At 45.8% G+C, this 16302-nt stretch overlaps 1 protein-coding gene across 2 annotated transcripts in view; it reads right to left on the minus strand.

The window, feature by feature from the left end:
• The window catches only part of rnpc3 (RNA-binding region (RNP1, RRM) containing 3), a 47842-nt gene that overhangs the window by 19447 nt on the left and 12093 nt on the right, over positions 1-16302 (minus strand). For both annotated transcript variants that reach the window (XM_060830675.1, XM_060830674.1), the window contains exons 5-9: positions 12697-12792; positions 11193-11304; positions 8591-8659; positions 3607-3743; positions 2321-2446 (exon numbers count right to left, since the gene is read on the minus strand). In XM_060830675.1, coding sequence (XP_060686658.1) covers positions 2321-2446; positions 3607-3743; positions 8591-8659; positions 11193-11304; positions 12697-12792 — 540 coding nt within the window. The remainder of the gene's footprint in view (positions 1-2320; positions 2447-3606; positions 3744-8590; positions 8660-11192; positions 11305-12696; positions 12793-16302) is intronic.

Genomic DNA, 16302 nt, shown 5'->3' on the forward strand with positions numbered 1-16302 from the left:
GGAACGCACTGCCCGAGTGCGTGGTAGCAAATCTAATCAAAGCATTCAAAAGGGTTTGCTATCTGAAAAAGGAGAACGGACATGGTCACAGAAAGAAAATTCAAAGAAGGCACCAAACAAGTTGTTGAGAGTCAGTACTAATATGATGGGCAGAGTGGCCTCCTACTGCATCCAAACAATTCTGTGAATTCCTGAGATCAAACAGCCAATGGCTGAGATGCTGAAGCTGCCTTTCAATGTGGAACAGGGCTGGAATGAGATGACAGCTGCAAATGTGTTGCTGGTCAAAGCACAGCAGGCCAGGCAGCATCTCAGGAATAGAGAATTCAACGTTTCGAGCATAAGCCCTTCATCAGGAATGAGAGAGAGTAGCCAAGCAGGCTAAGATAAAAGGTAGGGAGGAGGGACTTGTAGGAGGGGCGATGGAGGTGGGATAGGTGGAAGGAGGTCAAGGTGAGGGTGATAGGCCGGAGTGGGGTGGGGGCGGAGAGGTCAGGAAGAGGATTGCAGGTTAGGAGGGCGGTGCTGAGTTGAGGGAACCGACTGAGACAAGGTGGGGGGAGGGGAAATGAGGAAACTGGAGAAATCTGAATTCATACCTTGTGGTTGGAGGGTTCCCAGGCAGAAGATGAGGCGCTCCTCCTCCAGCCGTCGTGTTGTTATGTTTTGCCGGTGGAGGAGTCCAAGGACCTGCATGCCCTCGGTGGAGTGGGAGGGAGAGTTAAAGTGTTGAGCCACGGGGTGGTTGGGTTGGTTGGTCCGGGCGTCCCTGAGGTGTTCTCTGAAGCGTTCCGCAAGTAAGCGGCCTGTCTCCCCAATATAGAGGAGGCCACATCGGGTGCAGCGGATGCAATAGATGATGTGTGTGGAGGTACAGGTGAACTTGTGGCGGATATGGAAGGATCCCTTGGGGCCTTGGAGGGAAGTGAGTGTGGAGGTGTGGGCGCAAGTTTTACATTTCCTGTGGTTGCAGGGGAAGGTGCCGGGGATGGAGGTTGGGTTGGTGGGGGGTGTGGATCTGACGAAGGAGTCACGAAGGGAGTGGTCCTTGCGGAACGCTGATAGGGGAGGGGAGGGAAATATATCCTTGTGGTGGGGTCCGTTTGGAGGTGGCGGAGATGACGGCGGATGATACGTTGTATGCGGAGGTTGGTGGACCAGCAACACATTTTCAGCTGTCATCTCCAGCATCTGCAGACCTTATTTTTTACTGGAATGAGATGATACAGGCAGTCCTGATTACAACCAATGGGCTACTCCAGATTCCAGAGAAAGTGAGGACTGCAGATCACAATCAAAAAGGTGTGGCGCCGGAAAAGCACAGAAGGGCAGGCAGCATCCGAGGGGCAGGAGAATCGATGTTGCAGGTATAAGCCCTCTTATCCCCGAAATGTTGATTCTCCTGCTCCTTGGATGCTGCCTGACCTGCTGTGCCCCTTTTCTTGTGCCACACTTTTCGACTCTACTCCAGAATTAAACCTTCTTGTATAACCTCACCATTACAGCCAGCAGCTGAGAGTGGGGAGATCTAAGAAAACGTTCTGCAATCAAAGGAGTGTTAAACGTTAACGACGGCCAGGCCAGATAAGAGGTGCCTTGAGAAGCATTGTCGGCACCGTGCGCGCGCATACTTGGACATTACTGGGCTTTATTGGTGAATGTTGTTCCTGTGTGTGCAATGAGCACTGCCAACAGACTGCCTGGTATAAGTCAGCAAGTGCAGATTGGAACCCAGCGACAAATCCTGCTGGAAATTGAAGCTCAGTACAGGCATTCCTCAAGTTACAAATGGGTTCCGTTCTTGAATACTTTTATAAATCAATTTGTCTGCAAGTCGGAACGCAACACAATACAAAATAACCGATCACTGCTCTGAGAAAATGGTCATGTCAGATCTTTCAAATTAATATTACTTGGGGATCTCTCTTGTAACTACAAGCACTTATAAATTGTACAATTGTAAATTGGGGACAGCAGCCTGTAGGTAAAATATTCCTGAACCTGTCATAGATATGATTTAGATCCACGTGTGCTAAAAACAGAGCGCACAGGAGTCAAACATTTTTGATGTGATAGAGAGGCAAGGGGAATTTTTCGCTTTACTGTAAGTGGTTGCGATCTGGAAGGCACTGCCTGGAAGGGTGCTGGAAACAGGTTTAATAACTTTGAGAAGGGAATTGGAGACATTTAGAAAAGGAGAAAGACTGCAGGGCTATGGGGAAAGAGCGGGGGAGTGGGACATAATGGAATACAATGGGCTGAATGATCCCCTTCTGTGCTCCAAGTTCCACATCCCAGACCTATCTTCTTAGGTTCTTACCTCTGGGTAGGTGCTTTTGGCACGTTAATCAGGTCCTTTAGCCTCGGTCGTTTTCGGACGGAGACCCGCTTTCTCTTCTGTCTCTGTTTTGGTGGAAGTGAGGCCAATTCCATCAATCGCACCATTCTGGATAGAAAAAGGAAATGTTTTAGCATTGAACAGATTTCCAGGGATGGAGGATTATTTACTTGGCCAAACTGAAGAAGCTGAGATACGCTCGCTCCTTTTTCAATAAAAATATCAATATTGTTTAAAATCCAGGCCTTCCTTGGACTTGCTGCCCTTGCCCTTCACTCTGAGAGAAACACGCTGGCCCTGAATTCTGAAGTAAATGCAGTAACTACCCCATGGAAATAAAATACTGGAGATACTCATGGGGCAAAAGGCTGATAAGTCCTTTGGGTGTTGCCGGATGCATCCTAGGATTTCAAAAGAATTACTCAAAGTTAAATATCACACAACACCAGGTTATAGTCCAACAGGTTTATTTGGAAGCACTAGCTTTCGGAGTGCTGCTTCTTCATCAGGTGATAGTGGAGCAGGATCATAGGACACAGAATTTACAAATCCTGCTCCACAGACACCTGATGAAGGAGTGACGCTCCGAAAGCTAGTGCTTCCAATTAAACCTGTTGGACTATAACCTGGTGTGGTGTGATTTTTAACTTTGTACACCCCAGTCCAACACCGGCATCTCCAAATTAAAAGAAGTTGTGACAGAGATTGTGCAGGCGCTGGTCGCCATTTTCCAAGAATTCTTCGAATCAGATAAAGTCCCAATGCCTTCAGCTGCTTAGGCCCAAACTTCCTAAACCCCTCTGTCTTTCTCTCCTCCAGTAAAGGCACTGCTTAGAAGTTCCCTCTTTAACCAAGTTTCTGTCCTAATATCTCCTTTAATGAATCCATGTCAAATCCTGTTCGTGACTGTTCCTGCAAAACATCATGGGTTGGAGAGAAACCATTTCCCTGGTGAGAGAGTCTGGAACAAGGAGCATCACTTTCAAATCCAAGTCCCGGTTGAAGCCAGGAAACATTTCTTCACACAAAGGAGGGAAATCTGGACATCGTTCCCCAAAACATTGTCTTTGTTAAGGGGGGGGGGGGGGGGGGGGGGGTGACACTTAGTAAATTCAGTGCTGGACTTTTGCAGTAGTTTGCAAAGTTGGATACAATTGAGACAACGATCAGCCTCAATCTGACTGAAAGGTAGCACTCGAGTGGCTCCTTCCTGCTCTCAGACACAACTACATTAAAGACGCTGGAGTCAAAGTTATTGTTAAACTTGCCTTTCTTTATCCTCTTCACTTCCACTTTCATATTCGGATTCTTCCTCACTCGAAACATCCATCTCTTCCTCGGGTAGAGGTGGTTCCTCTGGGGGTAGTGGAGGCATTGGTGGGGGGGCAGGAACATACTCCTCATACTAACAGAAACAGGAAAACAAATTCCTCAATTACCCAGGGAAACGGGTCAGCATTCAGCCCATCCAGCCTGCCCCGTCACTCGACGAGGTGATGCCCAGGTCCATGTACTCAGCGTGGTTCATTCAATATCAAAACCCACCCGTTCAGATTGATCATGAATCTTTGAGATGGAAATGACTGCATTTTGTGCAAGTGCTTCGTGAGGTAAGAAATATTACACTTCTCTTGCACCTACCACTGCTACAGAAACACACAAAACACATTAAACTCATGGCAAAGTGTACTTACTGCTGTAATATACAATACAGCAGCTAATTTACACACAACAAGCTCCCACTAACAGCAATGGGGCAAGGATCAGGTAATCTGGGTCAGTAATGTTGTGTGAAGGACAAACACTGGCCAGGTCACTGAAGTCACTCAACTCCAGCATCTGCAAACCTCACTTTCTCCGAGATCACTGAAGTTAACCAACCTGTCCCATTCATCGAATTACTCATCTTTCCACTTCAGAGGGAAAATGAGACCACGGTTTAATAAATCAGCTGAATACTGACTCATAAAAGGCACAGCCCTTGTGGCACAACCCGCCAACAGTGTTTGCTTGCTTTGCACTGACCCACCGACAGTGCAGCACTCCCTCAGTGCTAACCCACCGACAGTGCGGCACTCCCTCAGCGCTGACCCTCCGACAGTACGGCACTCCCTCAGCGCTGACCATCTGACAGTGCAGCACTCCCTCAGCGCTGACCCTCTGACAGTGCAGCACTCCCTCAGGGCTGACCCTCTGACAGTGCAGCACTCCCTCAGGGCTGACCCTCTGACAGTGCAGCACTCCCTCAGGGCTGACCCTCCAATAGTGCCTTCTCCCTCAGTGCCACCTTGTCTCCTATCCCCTGACAGTGCGGCACTCCACTGATAATTCGCCTGAACTTTGGCTGAGGATTCTAGAGTGGAATGGACACGGTGCACCTTCCGATTACAACCATATCTGTTTAAAGTTAAAATCACACCATACCAGGTCAGAGTCCAACAGATTTAATTGGAAGCACTAGCTTTCGGAGCGATGCTCCTTCAGGTGGTAGTGGAGGACTCAATCCTAAGACACTGAATTTATAGCAAAAATTGACAGTGTGATGTAACTGAAATTATACATTGAAAAATTGATTGTTAAGCCTTTCATCTGTTAGAATACAGTGATAGTTTCACTTCTTTCATGTGTAAATCACATGTGAAACTGTCATGGTATTCTAACAGATGAAAGGCTTAACAGACAATCAATTTTTCAATGTATAATTTCAGTTACATCACACTGTCAATTTTTGCTATAAATTCAGTGTCTTAGGATTGAGTCCTCCACTATCACCTGATGGAGCATCGCTCCAAAAGCTAGTGCTTCCAATTAAACCTGTTGGACTATAACCTGGTGTTGTGTGATATTTAACTTTGTACACTCCAGTCCAACACCGGCATCTCCAAATCGAAACCATATCTGAACAGCCTATGAAGCTGGTGTTTCGGCAAGGTAAGGGGCTAATCATATTTGTGATCCCAGAGCAGCTGTAGTAACTCACTGATGTAACTGGAGTCACACTGGCATAAGGCTGGGATTAGAGTGAAGTGATTTCACCCAAATAACACACCACCCACTGACTGGGTTCCTGAAGCAAAATGTAAAACCTAACGATTATTCCATATCTTCTTGGTGTTATCCACTAAGCAGCTTGTCCCATTAGCCCCAGCAATTGACACAATCGGCATCCCAGTTCGAACCCCCGTAACCTTTTCATGAACGAGTGATCTAGCTGGAAGATTATCCTGTCCTCTGCCCCATAGACATCTCTCCCTGCTGAACACTGCCCATCATGGTTAATGTTTACAGCAATTCGTTTTCCAAAAGAATAAAAATTACCCTCACTGTAGAAATGGTGCTGAGTTCCATCAGGCTGCAGTGTTATTACAGGAAGCAGTAGGACTCCCAGCTCAATGAGCCACAGCTAACCCCACACAAGTTCAAACCAATTAGTCCGACTCCCTGGTGTGTCCCCTGAAGTCTTAGCTTTTCTTCCCTTTGAATATTATCCTCATCTCCTTTGAATCATATTACTAAAAATATATCCATCAGGCAGCACACAGATCCCAAAAACCGTATAAAACAAAATCCCCCTCTGGGGCTTTTCCCGATTCCCTTCAATCCCCCTCCCTCTGCTCCCTCACCCTCCTGCCCCTGGAAACACTCTCTCCTGATTTACTCCAACAAACTCTCTCCATGGTTTTGAACACCTCGGTTAAACCTCCTGGGACCTTCCCTGCTCTAAGGAGAACAATCCCAGCTTCCCCAGTCTCTCCACATTCACTGAAGTCCCTTATCCCTGGGCCACACAAACACAGGGACAGGAGCAGCAATAAGGACACCCTGCTTCTTGACTCAGAGAGACCATGGCTGACATAATTGCCCCACATTCCCTCCAACCCTTGGTAACCTCACACCTTTTTGTTTATCAAGAATCTATCTCCCTTTGTCCAAACAATATTCAGATTCCGACTCCACCACTTTGACAGGAAGAGAGTTCCAAAGACACGGGAACCCGAGAAATAAATTCTCCTTTGCCATCATAAATGAACGGCCCCTTTTTAAAATACTGACCCCTAGCTCTAGGTTCTGCCACAAGGGGAAACATCCTGTCCACATCTACCCCTGCAAGACCTTATGTTTCAATCAAGCCATCTCTCACACTTCTAACCTCTAATGGAAATGAGGCTTATTTGTCCAACCTTTGTTTATAAGGCAACCCACCCATTCCAGATATTAATCTGAGAAACCTTCTCGGACTGACTTCCCACTCATTTACACCTTTCCTGAAATAAGATGACCACTACTGTACACAGTCCTTCAGGTATGGTCTCACCAGTGCCCTGTCTGACTGAAGCATAATCCCCAGGTCTTTTGTGTTCAATTCTATTTGGAATAACATGGAACTATACAGTGCAGAACAGACCCTATGGCCCTCGATGTTGCACTAACCTGTGAACTAATCTAAATCCATCCCCCAACACTATCCCATCATCATCCATGTGCTTATCCAAGGATTGTTTAAACCTCCCTAATGTGGCTGAGTTGACTACATTAGCAGGTAGGGCATTCCACGCCCTTACCACTCTCTGAGTAAAGAACCTGCCTCTGACATCTGTCTTAAATCTATCACCCCTCAATTTGCAGCTATGACCCCTCGTACACGCTGACATCATCATCCTAGAAAAAAGACTTTCACTGTCTACCCTATCTAATCCTCTGATGATCTTGTATGTCTCTATCAAATCAACTCTTGGCCACCTTCTTTCTAATGTGAACAGACCCAAGTCTCTCAGCCTTTCCTCATAAGACCTTCCCTCCAGACCAGACAACATCCTGGTAAATCTCCTCTGCATCTTTTCCAATGCTTCCACATGCTTCTCAAAATATGGCAACCAGAACTGTACACAATATTCCAAGTGTGGCTGCACTAGCATTTTGTATAGTTGCAGCATGATATTGCAGCTCCAGAACTCAATCCCTCTACCAATGAAACCTAACACACTGTATGCCTTCTTAACAGCACTATCCACCTGGGTGGCAACTTTCAGGGATCTATGCACATGGACTCCAAGATCCCTCTGCACATCTACACTACCAAGAATTTTTCCATTGACCCAGTATTCTGCCTTCCTGTTATTCTGCCCAAAGTGCATCACCTCACATTTAGCTGCGTTGAACTCCATTTGCCACCTCTCAGCCCAATTCTGCAGTTTATCCAAGTCCCCTGCAACCTGTAACATTCTTCCAGACTGTCCACTACTCCACTGACTTTAGTGTCGTCTGCAAACTTACTAATCCATCCTTTGCATGTGTTTAAGTCATTTATAAAAATGACAAACAGCAGTGGTCCCAAAACAGACCCTTGTGGCACACCACTAGTAACTGGACTCCAGGCTGAATATTTTCTATCAACCACCACTCGCTGCCTTCTTTCAGAAAGCCAGTGTCTAATCCAGACTGCTAAATCACCCCCAATCCCATGCCTCTGCATTTTCTCCAACAGATTACCATGTGGAACCTTATCAAAGGCTTTACTGAAGTCCATGTAAACCACATCAACTGCCCTACCCTCATCTACATGCTTGGTCACCTTCTCAAAAGAGTCAATGAGGTTTTTGAGACACGAAGTGCCCTTGCCGAAACCATGTTGACTATCTGAAATCAAATTGTTGCTTGCTAGATGATTATGAATCCTATCTCTTATAATCCTTTCCAAAACCTTTCCTACACCAGATGTAAGGCTCACTGGTCTATAATTACCTGAGTCAGCTACTGACCTTCTTGAACAAGGGCACAACATTTGCAATCCTTCAGTTCTCTGGTACTAAACCTGTAGACAATCATGACTCAAATATCAAGGTCAAAGGCTCTGCCATCTCCTGCCTAGCTTCCCAGCAAATTCTTGGTTAAGAACACAAAAAAAAAGTAACATTCCAAGCTTTCCTGATTACTTGCTGTACCTGCACACTAACCTTTTGAGATTCCTGCATTCAGACACCCAGATTCCTTTGTGTCCGAGTGCTGCAATCTCTCAATATTTAGATAATATGCTTCTTTTTATCCTTCTAGCCAATGGACAGTTCACATTTTTCAACATTATGGTCTATTTGCCACATTTAACCTGTCTACACCCCTTTGTAGATTCCTTATTTCCCAACCTCTCTCTGCCCCATACTCTCCAAGGCCTTGACATTCTGCATCAGTATCTCAGCTATTGGCTAACTGCGGGTGCTCCATGCACCACTGTAACAGCTTTCGCACACAGATTACCATTGGAGGGCGGGTCGTGATGGGTCCGAAGGGAGCAGGCAGATTCATCTTGTTCATCAGGTGCAGAACCTGCAAGCAAGGCATTCAGTTATCAGCGTGACATTCAAACTGTGTGAACAAAACACGCTAACCTTACACTTTTTCATCTCAGATGTCCCAAAGCAGTTAAACTTAACTGAGTCTTTCCGAAATGTGGTAACTCTTTTAATATAAGAAATACTGTATTCCACCAAGTACTGTAGGTTACCGGAAACAGGAATGTGATCAGCACCTGCGTTATCTGGCCATCTGTTCAAAGATGGAACAACTTGTTGGGACGTCATGTTACAACTGGACAAGACATTGGTAAGGCCACATTTGGAGAACTGTGTAGAATTCCGATCACTGCTATAGAAAGGACATAATTAACCTTTAACATTATTAAAGGTACAAAAATTTACAAGGATGTTACCAAAATGGGTTTGAGTTATAAGGAGAGGCTAGATAAGCTGGAACTTTTATTCTCAGGAACATAGGAGGCAGACGGGTGACTTTGTAGAGGTTTATAAAATCATGACGGACACAGATAAGGTGTACAGTCAAGGTCTTTGCCCCAGGATAGAGAAGTCCAAAACCAGAGGGCATAGCTTTAAAGTGAGAGGAGAAAGATTTAAAAAGGGACCTGAGGGGCAACTTTTCTATGTAGAAGGTGGTGCATTCTGGAAAACTCTGTCAGAGGAAGTGGTGGAGGCTGATACAATTACAACATTTAGAAGACATTTGGATAGGAACGCAGATAGGGAGGATTTAAAAGGAGATGGGTTTAGATCAGAGTGGTGCTGGAAAAGCACAGCAGGTCAGGCAGCATCCGAGGAGCAGGAAAATTGATGTTTCGGGCAAGAGCCGTTCATCGGGAATCCTGTTTCAGTACATGGTTAAAGAAAGATGGGTCAAACGCAGGCAAATTAGACTCGCTCAGTTCAGGAAACCTAAGCATGAACTGGTTGGGCCAAAACATCTGGTTCTGTGTAACTCGATCTTACATTTATACAGCACCACTTACAAAATGGAATGCCCCAGAGCACTTTGCAGGAACACACATTGAATCACACATGATATTCGAACATAAGAACACGAAACAATAGGAACAGGTGCAGGCCATTCGGCCTTACAAGCCTGCCCCACCGTTCATCATGGCTGATCTACATCAGGCCTCAACTCCTACTTCAAGTCACCTCAGCATGACTGATGATTCTTCGATATTTCAAACATATATTTAACTCCTCTTTAAAACTTTCAAAGATCTAGCCTCCACAGTTCTCTATGGTAAAGACATTCACTATCCTTGGGACATGCCAGTGTATCGTATTGTTAGTATAAGGCAGAGAAATGTTCACGGCAGTCCGGGTGCAGCCTCACTAATTCATTTTACAGTTGCAACAAGATTTCCCTATTTTTAAACTCCAAACCCTTAGCTGCACAGGTAGAATTCCATGTGCCACATTTTTGCACAATCACTTAACCTCTATCCTTAAATCACTCGCAAGACCTAAAAACCTTTTGTGTTTCATGTACAAGAACACCCAGATGCCTCCCTATCTTGTACAACGCCAATTAAATGTGGCATCTTATCAAATACCTTCTGGAATCCAAATACACTACGTAGTATTTTTCCCAGGGTACAGGGGTCCAAACTTAGAGGGCATAGTTTTAAGGAGAAAGGGGAAAGATTTATAAGGGATCCAAGGGGCAACTTTTTCACACAGAGGGTGGTGCATATATGGAATGAGCTGCCAGAGGAAGTGGTGGAAGCTGGTACAATTACAACATTTAAAAGGCTTTTGGCTGGGTATATGAATAGGAAGGGTTTGGAGGGATACAGGCGAAGTGTTGGCAAATGGAACTATACCTGATTGAGATGCCTGGTCAGCATGGACAGGTTGGACATGCTGTATAATTCTACGACCCTATGTACTGATTCCCCTTTCTCATGTCTGCTTGTCATCGCCTCAAAGAACTCAGTAACAAATTCTTCAAACATGATCTCCCTTCCACAAAAACCACGGCGACTCGGTTTAATTGCACTAAGCTTTTCTCAATGTCCTTCCATTGAACAGAATTTCTTCCATTGACTGAATGACCAATAACATCCGGCAAACTCCTCTGTTCTGCAAAATCATCTCAAGAAAAGGTAAGAGTGAAAGACTGTGTGATTGAAATCTTTAAAGTTACGTCAGGGCTTGACACAGTGGGTGGAGGGAATATGTTTGCACTGGAGATCAGAACTCGGTGCGATGAAGACAAGACAGTCCCTAATAAATCACATCAGCAACCCAGGAGAAACATCCTCACCCAGAGAGCGGAGGGAACGTGGGACCTGCACCCATGAGGGAATATTATTGCCACATTAAAGGGGAAGCTGAATGAACATCTTATGATTCCTTTTTGCCTCACATATGTTGATAAAGTGAGAGAAATTAGGGTGGCATGAATAAATATTGCTGTTGCCAAATATGGGCCCAAAGGCTTTTAAACTTACATAATTCAACAAAAATTCAGAAAAAGCAAAGGCTGAGATTTTCTTGCAGCCAAAGGTGAAAAATATCTCAACGGATTATTTTACCTGCACGTAGAATTTGGGTACACTCGCCATGGCATTTGCAATGTTGGCCAGAGTGACGCTGGTTGGCGGTGGGTACAGATACTTCAGACATGGGTTCATGGGATAGGTAAACCTGCAACACAAGGAGGACAAGGTCCACAGTCCAGCACACAGCTTGAGGATCTCTCACTGTAAATGTGTTGCTGGAAAAGCACAGCAGGTCAGACAGCATCCAAGAAGCAGGAGAATCGACGTTTTGGGCATGAGCCCTTCTTCAGGAAGGCCTATGCCCAAAACGTCGATTCTCCTGCTCCTTGGATGCTGCCTGACCTGCTGTGCTTTTCCAGCAACACAGTTTCAGCTCTGATCTCCAGTATCTGCAGTTCTCACTTTCTCCTTGAGGATCTCTCAGCCTGCTGACCAGAAACTTGCTGACACCTAAAATCCAACCTGACAATGTAACTGACTCAGCAGGGCTGTGGTGAAAAAGCTGACAGGGAGAAAGTGAGGACTGCAGATGCTGGAGATCAGAGTCGAGAGTGTAGTGCTGGAAAAGCACAGCAGGTCAGGCAGCATCCGAGAAGCAGGAGAATCGACGTGTCAGGCAAATGCCCTTCAACTCATCTGCCAACATTTGTAAGGATTTCCATAAAGCATTTTCCACTGAGGGAGGTGGAGGGATAAATGTTAAACAGGCACCGGAAAGACTCCTCTGCTCTTCTCCAAAATAGTATCAATGATGGGCACAGGGCACAGGCACAGGGCAAGGAAATACTGGCGGATGTAAACCTGAGAAACTGGGCAGGACCAGACCCACCAACAGTGCGGCATTCCCTCAGCGCTGACCCTCCGACAGTGCGGCGCTCCCTCAGCGCTCACCCTCCGACAGTGCGGCGCTCCCTCAGCGCTCACCCTCCGACAGTGCGGCCCTCCCTCAGCGCTCACCCTCCGACAGTGCGGCCCTCCCTCAGCGCTCACCCTCCGACAGTGCGGCGCTCCCTCAGCGCTCACCCTCCGACAGTGCGGCGCTCCCTCAGCGCTCACCCTCCGACAGTGCGGCGCTCCCTCAGCGCTCACCCTCCGACAGTGCGGCGCTCCCTCAGCGCTCACCCTCCGACAGTGCGGCGCTCCCTCAGCGCTCACCCTCCGACAGTGCGGCGCTCCCTCAGCGCTCACCCTCCGACAGTGCGGCGCTCCCTCAGCGCTCACCCTCCGACAGTGCGGCGCTCCCTCAGCGCTCACCCTCCGACAGTGCGGCGCTCCCTCAGCGCTCACCCTCCGACAGTGCGGCGCTCCCTCAGCGCTCACCCTCCGACAGTGCGGCGCTCCCTCAGCGCTCACCCTCCGACAGTGCGGCGCTCCCTCAGCGCTCACCCTCCGACAGTGCAGCACTCCACTGGCAGTTTGTGGAGTTACTGGATTGAAATGTTAGTGAGTTTTTACTGAATCGAGGTACCAGCTGCCCGGTGGGGCTGGTGTGGGAATCCTGATGAGCTGGTTCCACCGTTAAAGCCATGTTACTAACCCGAGGCTCTTGGCAATCGCATCCTCAATCACGGGAACTCTTGGTTTTAGAGCCTGCTTCACAACTTCATCGCCTGAAGGCTTTTGTGTCACGTGACTAAAAAGCAGAAATAAAGAAAATAAAAAATCCATGCATTCCGTCAAGCATCATGCAAATTCTTTGTTTTATTACACTAGAAACTTCATAAACTTCCCAAACGACATCCGAGAATTTTCACACGAATATTTAACACTGAGGCCAATGAAAGGGATGACATTCCAAAGGGAGGATCCGGCCAGGTGTGAACAAATGGCCAACAATATTGCAATAATGGAAACCAGGGTGGATGAGGGGCTCAATCTGAGGAGATCTCAGGAGGTTCACATGTTGGGACAGAACACATACAAACAAAAGGGGAAAGGAATTTGAACTGAAGAATGAGAGCTTTGAAATCAAGGCTTTGCCAGACTTGAAACTAAGTGGCAAATATAAGACCTCTGTTCAAGAAAGGAAGGAAGAGAAAACAAGAATAAAATAAAATGATCAGTTCTGACAAACGTTTACAGGACTCAAAACTCTTTCTTCCCACAGACACTGCTGGAACTGTGTTCCTCTCGCACTCTGATTCTGAAACTGCAGACCAGTTAGCATGATGTTAGCCAAGGGAGAGCTGTTCAAATCCATCATGTCTCAGACACTTGGGAAACTCAAGGTAATTGGGAAGATTCAACATAATTTTGTGAAAAGCAAATATATTTAAGCAACAGGTTATGTGAATGAGTACCATGTGATGTGGACAAGGGGATCCTATTGATGTGCTGTTTCCAAAAGGCATTTCACAATGTTCTGCAGAAAAGGTTATTTCACTAAGTAGGGACTGTATGTGTCTGTGCGCGTGAATGGGTGCATGCTGTGGGATGGTGGTGAAAGAGAATTATTAGCATGGATAAAAGATCGGTTGGTTAGTCGGTAGAAAACAGAGCGTATACAAAAGTGCGTGTGTTGCAGATTGGCAGGACATGATGAATGTGTTTTCAAATTATGACTTAGAGAAGGGGACAGAAGGGACAGCAGCTGTGACCGGATTGGGTGCTCTGAAGATGATGTAATGAGAATGCAGCCTGCTATAGACAGGTCGCAGGAGTGGTCAGAAACCTGGTCGAGCCAAGTGCAACGTGAAAACACATGAAACTGTTCATTTAGGCAGGAAGAAGGAAAGTAGACTAGGCCGGAAACACTGAATGACTGTGGAACACTGAGGTATCAGGGTGTTCTGGTACACAACTCATAAAACATTATAGCAAGAGATTACAAAGGTTCACAGAATTTTTTTTTGTTATGAGGGGAACGGAACATAAAATGAAGATTAATAAATAAAAAACAGGTAGTAGAGAAATTCCGGAGGTCTGGTGACATCTACAGACAGAGAGAAAGCATTAACCTTTCAGTTTAATTGGCTACTCAAACGGCTAATGCCAGGACCTGCTCAGTTTCTTCAGCACTTTGGTTTTATTTCGGATCTCCAGTATTCGCAGTGTTTGTTTTTATTGATGAAACGAAGGAAGTTATGCTTTGGTTACACTTGGTACCGGTCAGAGCACATCTCAAATACTGCGTGCTGCTTTTGTCCCTTTATATAAGATGGTCATAAATGCATTGGGGGACAGCTGAGAGGAGGGTTACTGGTTTGACAGCTGTGATGGGCAGGGTGCCTTATCAGGAAAGGTGAGAGAAGCTGGACTTTGCTTCCATGCGGGTTTAGAATAGTGAGGGGTGACTCAGAATGAAACTTACAAGATTGTGAATGGCCTTGATATAGTGGACATACAATCAAGTCCAGAAATGGGGTCATCTTCAAATTAGGGCTCACCGTTTTAAAACAGAGATGAAGAGATTGAATAATTTAAAAAGTGGAGATGGACAGATCTCATCAGGCAAGGGAATGAAAGGCTATTATTGAGTGTAGACGGGAATGTGCAATTTGCAACTTACTAAGGTCATGGCTCATCTGTGCGGAGAATAGATCAGGACTGAAAGGCCAAATAACCTGTCCTTGTCCTACTTTGTATGTGATTCAATGTCAGTAAGTGGGACTTGCATTCCGTGAAGACCCAGAAAATTATCCATGTCTCCATGGTCAGCATGAAATCCCACAACAAAGCAGACACAGGAACAGATCAAAGAAAAGATGAGGAGATCCCACAACAAGGCTACCGCATTCCAGCTCTCCTCAGAGCAACACAGATCCCAACATCTGCTGCCCTCCTGTGGATATGAACTAATACTGCCACTTTACTTGACAACAGGCTTAACGATAACTCCAATTTCTCTCCACGTGGAGCTTTTCCAGCAATTTCTGCTTCTGTTTCTGATTTACAGTGTCCACAGTTCTTTCGGTTTTTATTTCACACTGGAATCAATCCCATTATGAATGAGATTAATGGCTTGGAAAGGTTGGACGCTAGGAAATTGTTTCCGTTAGGCGAGGAGACTAGGACCCGTGGACACAGCCTTGGAATTAGAGGGGGTCAATTCAGAACAGAAATGCAGAGACATTTCTTCAGCCAGAGAGTGGTGGGCCTGTGGAATTCCTTGCTGCAGAGCGCAGTGGAGGCCAGGACGCTAAATGTCTTCAATGCAGAGATTGATAAATTCTTGATGTCACAAGGAGTTAAGGGCTACGAGGAGAATGCTGGTAAGTGGAGTTGAAATGTCCATCAGCCATGATTGAATGGCGGAGTGGACTCGATGGGCTGAATGGCCTTACTTCCACTCCTATGTCTTATGGTCTTAAGATCCAACAAATGAATGGGTGACTTAACCCAGCCAATGTACTGTGTTTCACTGCTCTCCTGCTGTCAGGAGGGAACAGAGAAATACAGGGAGTGGGTATTTCAGACTTTTGTGCCTCTTCTACTTTTCAATATGATCATGCCTCACCATCCAGCTCAGTCCCTTGTTCCTGCGTTCTTCCTTTACCCTTTGATCTCTTTAGCCCCAAGAACTATATCTAACTCCTCCTTGAAAACATTTAAACAAATGACAACTTAAGGGAGAGCATAAAGTACACCATAAAGTGGGTTTCTTGGTTGTTAAAGGTACTTGGGACTTTCTGCAGTGGATTTTAAAATAGAAGGTATTCGCAAAAATACAATCTAGTCACTTTTACACAGCAAAAATTGCCAAGTGTAATACAGTACCTTGTGTAATCCTTTCAACTTTGACCTGGAAACTTGAAGTTATCATTTTAAACTTACTGGTCTCTATAGAGATCAGAACATAATGCACTGGGACTGTCAATTCGGAGCTCAATTCTCATGTTGAGACCTGACCCAAGGGATGTAACTGCTGCAGGGGGTTCACAGTATTTGTTGCAGCAAACTTTGTTGCTTTGTATATTTTATAAGGGAACCATTTTTAATTCTTGATCAGCTGCTTTGTATTTAACATTATTAGTGCAGTCTGTTAACAAAAACTCATTCATTCATTCTTATGGGAACTAAATCCCTGTTTTTTGGTCTTTTCCAGGTGTTAGCAGATAAGATGCTGCCTCAGGGTCAGTTCGGAAGGGGGCCCTGCCAATCAGAGATATAAATTAATGTTAGATTCAAGCCAAGATTTTAACAG

Source organism: Hemiscyllium ocellatum, chromosome 9, assembly GCF_020745735.1.
Source record: "Hemiscyllium ocellatum isolate sHemOce1 chromosome 9, sHemOce1.pat.X.cur, whole genome shotgun sequence".
Lineage (NCBI taxonomy): Eukaryota > Metazoa > Chordata > Chondrichthyes > Orectolobiformes > Hemiscylliidae > Hemiscyllium > Hemiscyllium ocellatum.